At 31.7% G+C, this 15,840-nt stretch overlaps 1 protein-coding gene across 1 annotated transcript in view; it reads left to right on the top strand.

Annotated features, from left to right (window-relative positions):
* The first annotated feature begins 633 nt into the window (after positions 1–633).
* LOC128175575 (phenolphthiocerol/phthiocerol polyketide synthase subunit C-like) overlaps positions 634–15,840 on the top strand; it is a 30,144-nt gene continuing 14,937 nt past the window's right edge. Inside the window, exon 1 of the mRNA XM_052841327.1 lies at positions 634–842. Coding sequence (XP_052697287.1) covers positions 634–842 — 209 coding nt within the window. The remainder of the gene's footprint in view (positions 843–15,840) is intronic.

Here is a 15,840-nt window from a genome sequence, read left to right as displayed (position 1 = left end):
AAGGGTTTAGTTTCATTTTATTATAAGGAAAGAATTGATGCATAGAAGACTCGTGTAACACATTTTAAACTGCGTTATTAAATTTTATTTCAGTCTTCATTTTAAAAAGTGGAAACTTATTTTGGCTAAGGCAGCTGATCCTGTCGCCCATGTTCCAACGCCCTTGTGATAGGATTACAAAAAACAGTGTGAGCACTGTATACACTTTTCTTATAATCATTAAGTTTTATCAAAGCAAATGGTAAAAACATACCTTTAATCAGTCTGAGGCTCTCTTTTACGCATTAAGAAGAATTCACAACTTTGTTGTCGTCAGGAGAGATAGTAACGTTTGTAACAGCCAAAAAAAAAAGAAAGATAAAGATAAAATTCAAGATTATTTATTTTTCAAAATATTATTGATAAAGTTCTTTTTTTTTACTGTATTAGGGGCGGAACAGAATCTTTTGTAATTTTTAATGTACTTAAAACCAATCAGATGGTAATGAAGTCATGTGACAGAAGACCCATATCATATAAAAGAATGAGGAAGTCTTGATTTGTTAGATCATCCGTCTTTACGTTTGAGGGAAAATTATGATGCATGATGGTAAAAAAAACTCTTGAAAATCTTCAATTCATTTTACTTTTAAAATGAATGAAGACAATGATATTGCCATTGTGGGTATTGGTTGCATGTTCCCTGGTGCTGAGAACCTTGAAGAATTTTGGAAAGTCTTGGTCAACGGAGAAGACCATGTCCAGGATATTCCTCCTGAGAGGTTTAATGTAGAAGCTTACTATGATCCTGATCCTGATCATCCCTACAAGTCCTATGTAAAAAAGGCTGGCCTTCTACAAAGGTAATCTCATTTTTATCTATTTATTTACAGTTTTCCTTTGGATTTATTTTGTAAAAATTATCTGGGTTTGTGACAATTTTTGTAAAAATATTCAAACAATATCACAAGCAAAGATGAAAATGAAATATCTTGAACAAATTCAAAACAACAAGAATAAATTAGAAAAACCAAATTGTACAATTACTTTGAATGTTATCAAAATTATAGTACCCATTTCATAACTTAAATAACCTCACATTACAAACAATAACTAGGTTTGGTTTATTGTCATTAATCATTTAATCAAATGCAAAATAGATTTTCTAAATGATTACAATAATTCACCAATCGATGGTTACAATAGAAATGCATAAGAGCTTTTTTCTCGAAGTGCTTCGTTATAATATATATTTACTTGAAGTATACCATACATGCCAGAGGATAAACAATCAATGCTGTTGACTGTGGTGCTTGAAAACTTGTTTCAGTACCGATACATCATGACTTATCAGATATCTATTTTTTAATTTTTGATGATGGTAAAGTAATTTTGTTTTCTAATTTAAAGAATTTTACATTGTTTTTGCAAAGCGATGAATATAGTGTGTTATAACAAAACTTTGATGATCAAGTTAGAAATCCCTATGGGTGAAAGATACAGCGAATGGGTAGTGTGTCGGCTATTACGTCGCACCGAAGGTTTCCGATCTCAGAGGCTTCAGATATGCATATTGAGGTCACGCGTCTTATCAGCTCAGTAATTCAGCAATAGCTGTGAAGCAGATGGGAGTAGTAAGGAAAATTTTGCAGAAATTGTGTCCCACTCACAATTTAACTTGTTGGTCAATGTTTTTGTGATTGTGTCACCTGTCCTTTAACATGAAAATGTTCTTAAACAGATTAAATTTTTTAAAAAAGTCAGCTAACCTTTAGTGCGTATAATTTTTCAAGCAAACATACAACAAAACATTCAAATGATTAAATTCTTTGTAATTCATAAATTAATTATAAATGAACAGATTCATCGGTATCAGAATCATCGTATCATGGATAAACCGAAACCTGGGAGAAAACGTTCGCACAACTTAAGGTACACCGATCCTCAACCTAAATTTTTTTTCATCATAAAATGTTCTATATCCTTCAAACTTTATAACTGTACTGAAATAAAAAGTAATTTACTGATTGTGTCCATGTATTATACGAATTTTTTTTACCACTATGGATATGATAGAATAATTTAATTCTGGTTGTAACGCGGCATTTGATTGGATAGAAAAATTTAGCTAAATTTGTATAACCTGGTTTGCACGTCACAAGACACGTCACAATGCACCAACGTACTAATTCACTTGACGTTACATTTGAATTTTGAACAGATTTATATCATTTTTAAAAGTAAAACGGACTCAATTTGTACAGCAAATTCAAGAAAATTAAATTATAAGGAATGAACTCAATATCTACCCAAGTTATACTCGTATAACCTGGGTTGGAGCAATTCACGCTTTTTTATAATCCGCTTCGCGGATTATAAAGCGTAAATTGCCCCAACCCAGGTTATACGAGTATAACTTGGGTAGACATTGAGTTCATTTCTTAAATAAACAGACAACGTCATTAGTTAGATCAAATTAGGAAGAAAAAAACCAGTTGTACCGGTGCAGTTCTGACTCGAACTCTTTTACTCTTACGCAGTAGGTCTCCTTGGACCCACAAATCCAAGCAGTTTGTTGACCAGTATTCGAAATATTAACAGTAAAAGACTAATTAAATTTGTCTACATAAATGCAGATTTATGATACAAGTAAAATAGGTTCGGGTAATTAAAAGTTATCGAATATTGCTAAGGATCGGAGAGAGTTAAGATACATGAACGTTTATTCTGAAAGAAAACATGCCCTAAAGAAATCTTAACCAGTATTGAAATGTTTATTACATTTGTTCTAATACCAAAAAGCTTATTCAATGATCATTCATATGCTATTATTTAATTTTATACATAATCACGTATATTGATTAATGACATAAATCAATTTATTTATTGATAAGACAAATATTAGACAACAAATGTGTTCAAGCAATAACAAGCCTCACCTGAACAATTGACTAGTCGCCAATTAATCAAAGGATATTGATGAAATCGATTAAATATATAATGGTTGTCAAAATAATTGAAAAAACGCTCAAATCGGGACCAAGTTCCTTTAAGTAATCAAGCAATGCATATATAAAAAATACCTGACATGATCTGAACAAGACATTATTCTTTTTCATACATTCCTATATCTTTGTGCATCAAAACAACAGTGGTTACAATTTCTCCATGGTACGATTCCCTTGGGGACGTCATCTCTAGAAGAAAGCTGACCAGAATGTGATTAACTTATAAAATATGTCTATATGAAAAAACATGATGTTTCATAATACATGTACTTTATAAGCTAAAGATATTATAATTAGAGCATGAAGTTTTTTAGAGCGTAAAGGACGTAAAAGAGCTCATTTGATATTTATTCGAATAAAAAATGAACTCGTTACTACAAAGCACCGGGAAGTTTTCCGAATCGTCTAGCTAAGTACAATTTATTTATCATTCAAATTTTTAATGCAAATAAGGGTATCTTATTGCGATATTAATATTTGTGTGTGACCTCGATTTGGGAATTATTGACACAGTTCACAGAATATTCAATTCAGGGGACCACGCTGAGCCTCACAGAAGCTGACATTCCCAATGCTGCTTTAATACCATTTTGATATCACAATAAAACAACTTTTCATAAATGTTTTATGATAATATATGCATCCGTTTATGAACGATTAAATCCATTGATATTTTAAAACTACAACTTAACAGTGCTGCGAACTTTTCAGTGAAAGACGAATTCACGACTCATTTCTTTACAATGACTTTTCTAAATGTTGGTAATAAAAAAACACACGCTATCGCACTTTTGAGATGTTTATCGTTTAATTATCTAATAATAAGGCAATTAACATTATTATTTATATTTTAAAGACTTCATTAACATCAATTGCTGATAAGTCAACTGTAAAGATGACGTTTCAGATAATTGTGAAACATATGATGCGTTTAATGCCTCGATTAGGTAAATGATTTTAGGGTGTCTTTTTGGTGCGAGAACCATTACGACGTCATAACTGATTCAATTAATTTTTTTCCCGTACTATTCGACTTAGAACATAGCACCCCCCCCCCCCAAATTCTTGACATTCTTTATGCTATAAGTAGTTCCGATACCCCTATATTTATTTTGGCATCGTTTTAAAGAGAAGGTAAAGAGGTCCTTAATGCCGATTTTGGAAATGCTGTAGACATTCTAGCCACATAAATGGACACATTTCCGAAAATTGCTGCTTGTTTTTACATTTTTTATATTGCAATGACATTTTTACCCAAAAACCCCACGATTTTAAATTGTGTTTACCAAAACTTAAGTCCCAATACCCGATCTCAAACAATCCTATTGTTATGAAGCTGTACCAACAGAATTTATTTTTAATTTCATTAACCTTTAATTTACTTGATATTAATCTTAATGTATAATGTAGATGTTTTGATATGATACATTTTATCAAATTGCTAATAATTTGGGGCATATGTCTGACAGTATCAGATACAGTTCATTAACAGGAATGCAAAGAATACTTTCAATGAAACACTTGCATGATGATATGTTTGATACAACTATATTTTAAAAATTGTACTCGGTGCAAGGGACATTCAATGCCTAACTTTATACTGAAAGTTAATTTATTTTCAGAATTTTTATAACATGTTAACCGAATTTCCTTGATTTATATACTTGTTCCACACTCATGAGAACAAATTGTAACTGCTCGACCTGAGATCAAACATCTTGTCTTATAAAGCTGAACGGTAAAGATATTCGAGAGTGTTGATAAAATAATTAACAGCTATGTTAAATATTTTGAGTGAAAAATACTTCTATGTTAATGAAAACATTTTTCCCATTTTAATAATAATATTAGTAATATTAATAAGGTGGCAGAGGAAGCAATGCGACCAAGCTCCTACCTAAAGTTGTTAATTTTACTTATGATTTAACTACTAAGAACATAACCCACTTTTTCATTGGCTGATCAAAAGTTCCGCGCCAACCAAATATTACATGTACATCTCTTTTGTTTTCGGCTCTCTAAGCTGTCAGTATAAATATACCGTCGCAGTGAAGGTAGAGAAATTCTTAACGATTTAACACATCACATAATAGAAATGAAGCAATTGCTGATTCGATGAAAAAGTGAAAAGTGTTCTAATTACTCATAAAATCCATCTTATGTATACTAAATTTAGCTTTAAAACTTTGATTTCAATTATTGAATTCATATATTGTCTATGAAAAATTCGAAAGTATAACCACTGTAGAGAAGATTCAGTTATAGTTTTAAAACATTTGAAAAAAATACGTCTGGTACTAATGCTGTGTCTCAACCTCCCACTCCCTGATTAACCTTGGAATCATTCTTTTTTATTTGAAAAATATAAAAGACTTTCGAACATTTTTTTGACGGGGTCACGTGACCCCGTCTATTGGTTTACTGTCAGCCGAAGTCTCAAACCGGAAGGCACGCGTAGAACACATGAATTGAGTCTACGCGTAAAAAATAGTGCAGAAAGTTTCATGCATTTCAGTAAATATGTATTATAAAACACGCATTAAATCTTTTTAAGTCTTCTGTGTATAAACAAAATTTTATTTAGAAAATAAACAAATAGTTTTATTGATCAAAATATTCTTGCTCGGGTTCAAATGTGGAATGAGTTACGTAACTGAATGAAGATTCAGTTGGTGTACGAGCTCATTAATCAATAGAAGAGGTTGATGGTGGAATAGAAATTAAAGTTCCCAAACGCAATGTGCCATTTTTGAAAAGTTGTGAATTTTATTTTGACAATCTTTCACCTTAATACTACCAAACTTCATGCGCAAGCCGAAGTTAAAATCGGAACGGGTTATACACAGATGTTTTACAAATCAAATATGTGTTTCATTGGCTTCCAGTCTACTTGCGGTATGACTGCTGTTCGTCTCTAAATAATTTTGAACAAAGAAAATAAAAACAAGTCTGAATTTGCCTTCTCGTTTGTTGGCTCTTTAGTTGATTAAATTGAATTTAAATTTTAAACAATGCATTGTAAGCAAAACCTATATTAGATAATACATTTTGGAAGACTTATACATCATATAATATATACGATCTTATCGATTGAAGAACCAAGTTTAATGTTAATGTTCATGTTTTCCGGCTTAGTTGGAGCCTTAGTTGGAATCAGGCTTGGGGTGAATTACATTGTAAACTAATGCATTACATTACCATTACTTCATGAATTAGGGCATTAAATTACCATTACTTAATTTTCTTGAAGTAATGCATTACATTACCATTAGATGATTAAAGTAATGTGAAAGTCAATAAGTTTAAAAAAAGTAATTTGAAAACTAAATAAAAAGTTTTTGTAAATAATATTTAAATAAAACATGCTTAAAATATTTACAGGTTCATGTTCATGATCACTATCAAGTTCAAATTTATGATTTTTAATGAAAGGAACGGTTGTATTGTAATTCGTGTAGGTGATGCACGAGTTAACACAAAAAGTAGTAAGTGGCGAACGGATTTATTTTTACCTATTAATTTTGCATGAATCGCAAATGAAGAAAATCGTGTCAGAGAAGTCGGTCTTAAAAATCAAAATGGCGACCGTGACAAATCTTTTTATTGTCAAAGTTCTTAGAATCTTATTGTAAAAAAAAATATTTCTAACGTTAGGTGCCTGTGTTTGTTATCGGTATACAAATGTTCTTTGATTGTTACTTCAGCAGTTTTAGAGTTTTCGGGGTTTTCATAAAACTTTTATTACGGATACCGTCCGACTTGAGGATTTTTCCTAGGATCACAAAATTGAATAAATCTAATGATCAAAATCATCTACTTTGATATAGTTGTTTGATTTTCCCGGTTAGTAGTAATTTTTTTAAAAATTTCCTTGGGGTCTTATTTTTTATATATTATACCGTGTGTCAATTTTCTACAATTACGAAGGCCAGGATTGAGTAAAATTTAGACAAAGTATCAGACAATTGAAAAAAAGCCGAATTAAGATAGATTGTAACAAGTAATTCAAACTCATAAATTTTGGAATCATATTCGAGGAAATCCAGGACAATTACAAATTCAAACTTTCAAGACCCCGTTTTTCAGTACTCTCAGTACTTTGATTTTTATAAAAAGAGTTTCAGAAAAGGTACATATAAATTAAGAAGTCTTTTGACGGCACCCCTATCTATTTGAAATAGCTGTTAGATTACCATTGTAATACATCATACATATGTTAGTGATATTGTATATATTTTTAAAAACTTCAAAACCAAAAGATTACTCTCACTAAAAAGTGTACAAACTTTTATTTCCATTTCATACTAGGACTTAGTAAAAACTGGTTTGTTAGCTACTATTATGAAGCTTTTTTCTCTACTCCTTACTAAAATTTTAACAGCAGTAAAGGAGAAACTTCAAGAGTGCCGTGCAACAGTATATTCAAGAAGCGATATCAATCTGATGTGGATACCTAAGAATTCTAAGGAACTTTTAGGAAACTTTACCAAATTCAATAGCATCAAAACTTGCGATTTTTCTACACTTTATACAACCACCCCCACGATAAATTCAGGTTAAGGTCTTTTGATATCTTGAGAGCTGCTTTTTCATTGAAATTAAATCACGTAAATTTACTTACCTTGTCATCGGTCATTTGCGAAACTATTTTGTTATAAACCATTCGGATTATGCATACAGGTACTCTAAAGTGAATATTATTTTCAAAAATGCTTGAGTTTCTAATATACAACATCTATGTATTTTTTTGAAATCAGGTCTTCTACAGTGGTAGCAACGTTATTGTTGCGAGCAACACGTACGATTATAATACACGAACGATCACGCACAATACACGAACGATTCCGCACGATACACGGACGATTACCAAATGAGTATTCACGAACAATAACGATAAAACACACAATCGAACGATTCTACACCATTAAAACGCAAAATCAAGAATAATTTTTCAGATTAGAATTAAGGACACGTATTGCTTTCATTTGTTCTTCAATATGTTTGTGTTTTATTGGAAGGCGATATGTACAGTACCATAGAAGTATATATTACATACATGTAGGATTATACAAAAATTAATTGTTTTGTCTCCATAACGAATATTCACTTCTATCATAAGTTAAAGAAAATTAAGTGTAAAAGAAATATAGGATCTCTCATGATTTGCGATGGTATATGATTTTTATCCAACGAGTTGTGTGTTTTCTATCCCCGAGCCTTGGCGAGGGGATAGAAAACACACAACGAGTTGGATAAAAATCATATACCATCGCAAATCATGAGAGATTCTTTTTATCACATGTTTTACCAAGTATTTTTTTATTCCAACTTTTTCTGTAAAAATTGTGATTGTGAGCCGCACAACATATTATTTATAACACGACAACAACGTTACGCATGGAAAAAAAGTTTAACAAACAGACATTCATTTTCGAACATTTTTTTATGAATTCATGACAAATAACTGAAACAACATTAAATGTTTCAAATTTATATCTCAACACCCCTCAACTGAATTAATTATTTACTTTTTCATTCTACGTCAATCAACCGTCTAAACCTACGTAATGATTAACTATGACGTCACGTGGCGTAAGAACACACAGTGGAATATCAAAAATTTATCCCATGAGTGATATCCACCGTATATTGGGATAAACATGTGATAAATATAGGATCTCTCATGATTTGCGATGGTATATGATTTTTATCCAACGAGTTGTGTGTTTTCTATCCCCGAGCCTTGGCGAGGGGATAGAAAACACACAACGAGTTGGATAAAAATCATATACCATCGCAAATCATGAGAGATTCTTTTTATCACATGTTTTACCAAGTATTTTGTTAATCCCAACTTTTTCTGTAAAAATTGTGATTGTGAGCCGCACAACACATTATTTACAACACGTCAACAACGTTACGCATGGAAAAAAAGTTCCTTGAAGTTTAACAAACAGACATTCATTTTCGAACATTTTTTTATGAATTCATGACAAATAACTGAAACAACATTAAATGTTTCAAATCTATATCTCAACACCCCTCAACTGAGTTAATTATTTACTTTTTCATTCTACGTCAATCAACCGTCTAAACCTACGTAATGATTAACTATGACGTCACGTGGCGTAAGAACACACAGTGGAATATCAAAAATTTATCCCATGAGTGATATCCACCGTATATTGGGATAAACATGTGATAAATGAAGATAATGCTTAAACTACACGAAATTATTTACATACGAGTTGATGTTAATGTAATCGTATTCCCTTACGTACGATTTGAATAACCTAGATACAGGTAAATTTGTTACTTTGATCCATTGAATTTGAATTTTACACATATTTTCATAATTTACGGTACATATTTATTCTATATTATAATAAATAAATATAAATATTTGCATTTCCATTGTTCTTTCCCACTGTAAGCCCATACGGATGAGCTGCAATTATTTCTCTATAATCGCAATTGCTTTGTCAGTATACTATGACGTCATAAAGGTGTAACGTTATATATACTTTTCCATGAGGTTATAGATTTAAACCACTATACGATACATCATGTGTTTTTCTCCAACTCCATTAAAATTGACGTATTTACATGTAATATTAAAACATTTTTTGGATAACAATTTAAAGGAATTACTGTTATAACATATCATTGATTCTGTTAACAAATCTATGTGAATTAAAAAGATACATTACAGTCTGAATGTTTACTTTTGATGTAATAGCTAAATGTCAAGGTCTAGGCTAATACAGGGTATTTGCGAGTGGTAAAATGCAAATATAAGTAATAAACAACGATTATTTAGTGAACATGGCGTTATGAATAACAACTGCTCTGCTGGCATATTTTCCATGATGCGCTTGCGCGCATCATGGAATATGCCAACAGAGCAATTGCTATTCATAACGCCATGTTCACTACATAACGTTGTTTATTTCTTAAATAATTTTTTTCTATCGAATGTTTATACAATGTACCAGGGAGGAGTGTTTGCGTATCGTATTCACACTTGAAAGATAAACGTTGAGACTAATTGTCTAGTTTTAAACGGGAAATGGGTAAACTTGACCGATTTCATTCAACGTGTCGCTCTTGCAAATATGATTAAAATTATGTTAAGATACAATGATTGCTTGATATAGAACAGTGGGACGGACAACTTCGGAATGGACATTTTTCCGGCGTTGCGCACCTCTTTCCATACACACTATTGACCAAAGTTTAGTACCAAATGGTGGGGTTTTTTATTCTAAATAAATTTATGGAAAAAAAATTGAAACATTTTTAGATAGTTTTTTAGATATTTGAACTTAAAAGTTCCAACCCCATGGGATTTTAGTTTGGAAAAAATACCCCACAGAAAACCCCATGCAAACCCCATGGGGTTTTGTAATAGACCCCATGGGGCAGAAAACCCCATGAAAATAATGTGGGGTTTAAAAACCCACTTTTTTCTTAAATAACAGTTTAGGGTTTTTAATCCCATAAAATAGATGTCATGGGATTTATTATCCCACATATGCATGGGGTATTTTATCCCATTTGTTCATAATATAAAATTACTAAAATATTTTACCAATCTATTAAAATACCAGTACTCACAGTGCAGACAGTATGGGGTGATGTTAACTAAACCAATCCAAGCAAATAAATCAGATTCTCAATAATAAGTTACTCGAGACTGATTTATTCATGTTTGCATTAGTTTAATGACTCTAGATTTTCTCTTGCATTGAATTATAATCCACAGATGTTGGTAATGTCTTCCAAAAATGCCTTTTTTTCAAATGACAAGTGTCAGCATCAGAGGTATGCTCTGTCATCCTTTAATTTGCCTAAAAATATGTCATGAAAACTATGTAAATTATGTTTAAAAGATATAACTAATTCAAAATAAGTATTACCCTGCTTATTATAAAATTCTTTAAAATCTGACAGGTTGTAAATATTTATCAATACTGAACTGTATTGTATGTACCAATGTTATATGATCCACTAATAAAGGCATAAATTTACGGTTTATGCAATCACAAAGATTACATATAATATTTAAACTTCTGTTGTTAAATATCATAGCATATTAAAACAGTTTAAATCTATGGTCTCACTATTTCGAGAAAATTCGGTCCAAGAATAAATGTTGGTTTTTTTTTTCATTACCTAGCTTTTCACTTGGAAGTTATTAAAGAATATATAGACGTATAAATTTAAAATGAAACTGATTTGCAGTCAATGGAATTACCTTTGGAAATGGACAGAAGAAACACAAACTTAGCAACACTAGCCCAACCAACTTATCAAGTACCAAGCGATGGAGTTGAAAACCGGATGTCGAAATAGTTAGACAAATCGGGACACAGATATTTCGATTAGAGCAGTCGAAATTTCATGAATTTCAAGTATAATGCCGTTTAATGAACTCGAAAATCCTATTAGTTATTTAACATCCTGAACACCGTATTATTATATAGATTATTCATCTAACTATAAACATGATGAATTTAGTGTCAATGGTGGGGGTGGGGGGGGGGGGTACTTATAACAACTAATAAATAAAGTGTGCAAAATGTTTTATATCATTATACTATTAGTAAAGCCAATAATTATTATAAAATTCTTAATTTAACAGGAGATAGTAAGGTGGTTATCAAGGTATATATGTACAATAATACTTTTCGACGGATAATTTCATCTTGTGTACATGTTTTCTCATGGGGGGGGGGGGGGGGTACTTGATGAAAAGTCCCGTTGATTTTTTCTTTTCCGTAGAATGTTTTAGTGAAAGAGTATAAATTTTGTGATAATGTCCAGGAGCTATTTTGGATAATAAAAAATAGATACCATGGCTATAGTACATCAGAGGCATGTGACAAAATCAGTGCGTTTAAATATATTGTAGAAGCCTCTCACAATAATTATTTTGTTTTTAAATTAATTCATAGCATGTATACCGGTAAGTACCTCATATCTATTTCTTTCCCACTCTTCCCATTGTATAGGACTTATCTCAAGCGAGCAAAAGCTGGAGCAAAAGCTGGAATTTTATTTAAAATCGAATTTCCCATTGCAATTAATTTGGCAAGTATATATAAAGGATAACCTTTATACAAAATAAACCAGTGCTTGAAATACATAGTCATGGAGAACGAATCATGCAGTCTTTGTAATGATTTTAAAGCTTAATCATGAGAATACTTGGAGTGATTTCCACACCGGCAATAATAACAGAGTCTAAGGCCGACAAAAAGGCATCACAATCTAAGTCAAAGGATGAGGTCCATTGCACATTTGTATCGTTTAATATATTCCCACGATTTCATAATAAACTGAACAAGACCAATCCCTGTGTATACATGTACTTTGTATTCACTGTCTATATTTCAACACATGTGTATACATATCATCGGAACGCTGTGTACAATGTATACATATCAGCGGAACGTTGTGTATACTAAATATATCAATGCATGCTTGATTTTATGTTGTCAAATTTGTATCGAGCCGAGAAGGAACTGTTACTGGATTGATATTATTTTAATTTTTGTGGCATTTTACAGAAAGAAAATTTGGAGAAAAATCATTGCCGGCCGTGAGATCCGAACCCACGACCCTTGGGTCTGTAGGCCAATGCGCTACCATATGCGCCACGGCGCTCATTAATTTCTTCTGATGTAATTAAATATTTAAACGATATCAAAAAGGGTCATTAACTGATTACGGAAAAATGATAAATAAATGGTGTTTTTTTTTAACTAAGATATTTTAAAATCTCATTACCTATTTTTATACTCATCAGATATGATTTAGTATTCAATAATCGTTTATTTAATTACCCTGGGCGTCGGAAGGTATTCATACCCGTGCGGCAAATTTTATCGATAACAGCGGGGGGGGGGGGGGGGGGGGGGGGTCGAGATTAAACCTAATTTGACTCGAAATAATGATATATTCTACGACGTGTCCAATGATTTTTACATTTAATGTTATATCTTTGTTACATATTTACTACTATAAGAACCAATGCAAAATCATTGTACTTGATCTTTGTTTCCATTTTACGACATTTAATTTAATTAGTTTATATTAATGTATGATCATTTACTTATAAGTCTCTGTTGCACATCCAGAACGTCTAATTCTTGCCAAAAAAACTTTGAAATATACTGATTGTTATATTTATCCTTCCCGTATTGATATCAGAATGCATAAATAATTCATTACTGATAATTGTATTAAGTTGTTTAAGATGTATAAAGATATTTTTACTACAGTAACTTTCAGTACAATGCACAATGTTTGATATGCTTATTCATTGTTACAGTAATATTCTCCGATAATTGGAAATGGCTTGCATCTTGTTATAAATCATAAAAGCTAGTGAACGTATTTTCTTTACTTTTATCTAATTAATGCCCTGTTAATTGTGATCACACGCCAGAAACACTTCACCAGTGTTCACTGCTCAATTGAACACAGATCGCTGCAATCATTGCCGCTGCAATAAACTGGTCAACAGTGATACATCTTTGCAGAAAAAATCCGACGAAGGTCATTAAATAGATGATTAACATAACATATCGTTTAACCATTCAATTATTGCTCTGATAAAAGTCCCTAGAAAATAAGGGCGACCAAAAGGAGTTCAACTAAATAAATACCCAGGGATTAATTTCAAGCGCATACATGTACCCAGTACACTTTAATTTTAAAATTTAAATCTACGTCCCAACCCATTGCCTTTAATCCCAACCCCCCGATCCGGTAGCGATATACATCCTGATCAGAGCCGTTTAAGTGTGTTCAAAATGCACTGTTTTATGAAAAGGTCCAAGTTGCATATATTTTAACATCGATTATAAAATGCGTGTGTGTGTGTGTGTGGGGGGGGGATGATAGCGTGTAATCTACCTTTAACTTCATTTTCCTCTCTTAACATCTTGTTTTCCAATTTTTAATATTCTCCCCCAAAAGAGTGTGTGTGGGAGGGTGGGTGGGTGGGCTCTATGATAACTCAATTATAATAAAAATCTTAGCTGCAGAAATAGACCCCCACACCCGGCCCCCAAGTTGACATCCAGATTATTTGCAGCCCCCTGTCCATTAGGTGTCTTCCCACTTAGCCAACATTTTGAAAAAATACAGGTAGATCTGTGTTGGCAAAGTGGGAATGGGGTGTAGGTGGAGAACAAAAGAATTTAATTACAGGTAAGCTATAGTCTGTTTTACATAAAAAGGGAGGAAAAAATGTGTTTGCTTTCAGAAGAATAAATATGATTGTGTCCCAGTATATTTTTTAAATTGAAGTTGTTCCAAATAAAATGTTATTTTGATTAATTTTTTCTTCAATATTCTATGGATTCTAAGTTCTTCCTCTGCGTTCTGTAGAAAGTTGACTTGAACCTGAAGATAGGCCATTTTGATTTGAGTTTTTAATATCTTTCAACTAAAACAGTTAATATATTTTTCAGGCTTTTGATTTTGTTAGCTTAAAACCATAATTAGCTTATCTATCTAGTCTATATTCTTTAAATACTGCTGATCTTTCTCATTAAATTGATTATACGTCCAATTAAAAAGTTTATAATTATTTACTTGCAGATTTTAATCATTTTTCAAAAAATTCTATTGGTATTTTTATTTATTTTTACTGATATAGGCAAAATAAATGGTTTTTTGATAAATAATATAACAAATTTAAAGAAGATTTATGTTTAATTTGGCATTAAAAGAATATTTAATATATTCAGTATTGCCAGTAATTTTCTAAATAATTTAATGCATCCTATTCTATTTTTTTAAAATGCTACCGTTTATTTTGCTTTCTTCAAACTATTGTCAGGTAAATAATAACAAATACATTTACATGTGAAAACAGACTAAAGCCCCCTGAGCTCTCGGGTGTGAGAATTAAAATGTTGGCCAGGTGGGAATTAAGAATTTCAGAATGTTGGCTAAGTGGGAATAAACCGTCCATTACTTTGTTCCTGCTTACACGTGCACAGCTCGATCGGACACCTGTTCTCACGTGTCGTGTGTATGTACCTTTGCTCCGTTGAACAATAGGGTGGTTAATTGGTATACACAGAACGTACCCGTTACAAAGACAGGTAAGAATTCTTAGTTAATTGCAAGGTCTGTGAAAGAACAATAGGTGCTAATGAGGTATACACAGTGTGTCTCCTTGGTTCATCTCAGGCCAGCCCACTCTCATCTAAGTTAGAACACCCAGAGCTACATTCTAATTAAATTATTCATTCAAACAATATTAGAAGACAAATGTAAAATTATTAAAACACACATGCTGCATTTTCCTTAATTTGGGAAGAGTTTATGGATTTTTTTTTTAACTCTTATATTCTTATTTAGCCGTAACGTACAAACACCAAATTTTGCAGATTAATTTCACCTAGGTCCACTTTTCAGTGATAGAAAATTTTACATTATTAGACTATTTTTTCTTCTTTTTAATCTAAAGTTGAACAATCCAATACATTTGTATAAAATAAAGTGATCACAACAGCTTTTAAGTACGTTTACTTCAAATCCAAATTGTTCCGAGAGAGAGAGAGAGAGAGAGAGAGAGAGAGAGAGAGAGAGAGAGAGAGAGAGTAGTTGTTGAACATGGGTTAGTAGTTGATTGACAGCTTTGTATAATCTCTATTATACAGTCAAATTTGAGTAAGTCTATTAAAAAGAAAGAAGAAAAAGCCAAGTTTCCCATCTCTTATAGAAATCATCTAATCTGCAATTTTTTGTAGCAATATATTTTAGAGTCGATATATGTCTTTCAATATCTATTATCAATTCATGAATTAATAGTATTTCCTTAAGACACCTT

Source organism: Crassostrea angulata, chromosome 3 (assembly GCF_025612915.1).
Source record: "Crassostrea angulata isolate pt1a10 chromosome 3, ASM2561291v2, whole genome shotgun sequence".
Classification (NCBI taxonomy): Eukaryota; Metazoa; Mollusca; class Bivalvia; order Ostreida; family Ostreidae; genus Magallana; species Magallana angulata.
This window is presented reverse-complemented; position numbering and strand designations above follow the sequence as displayed.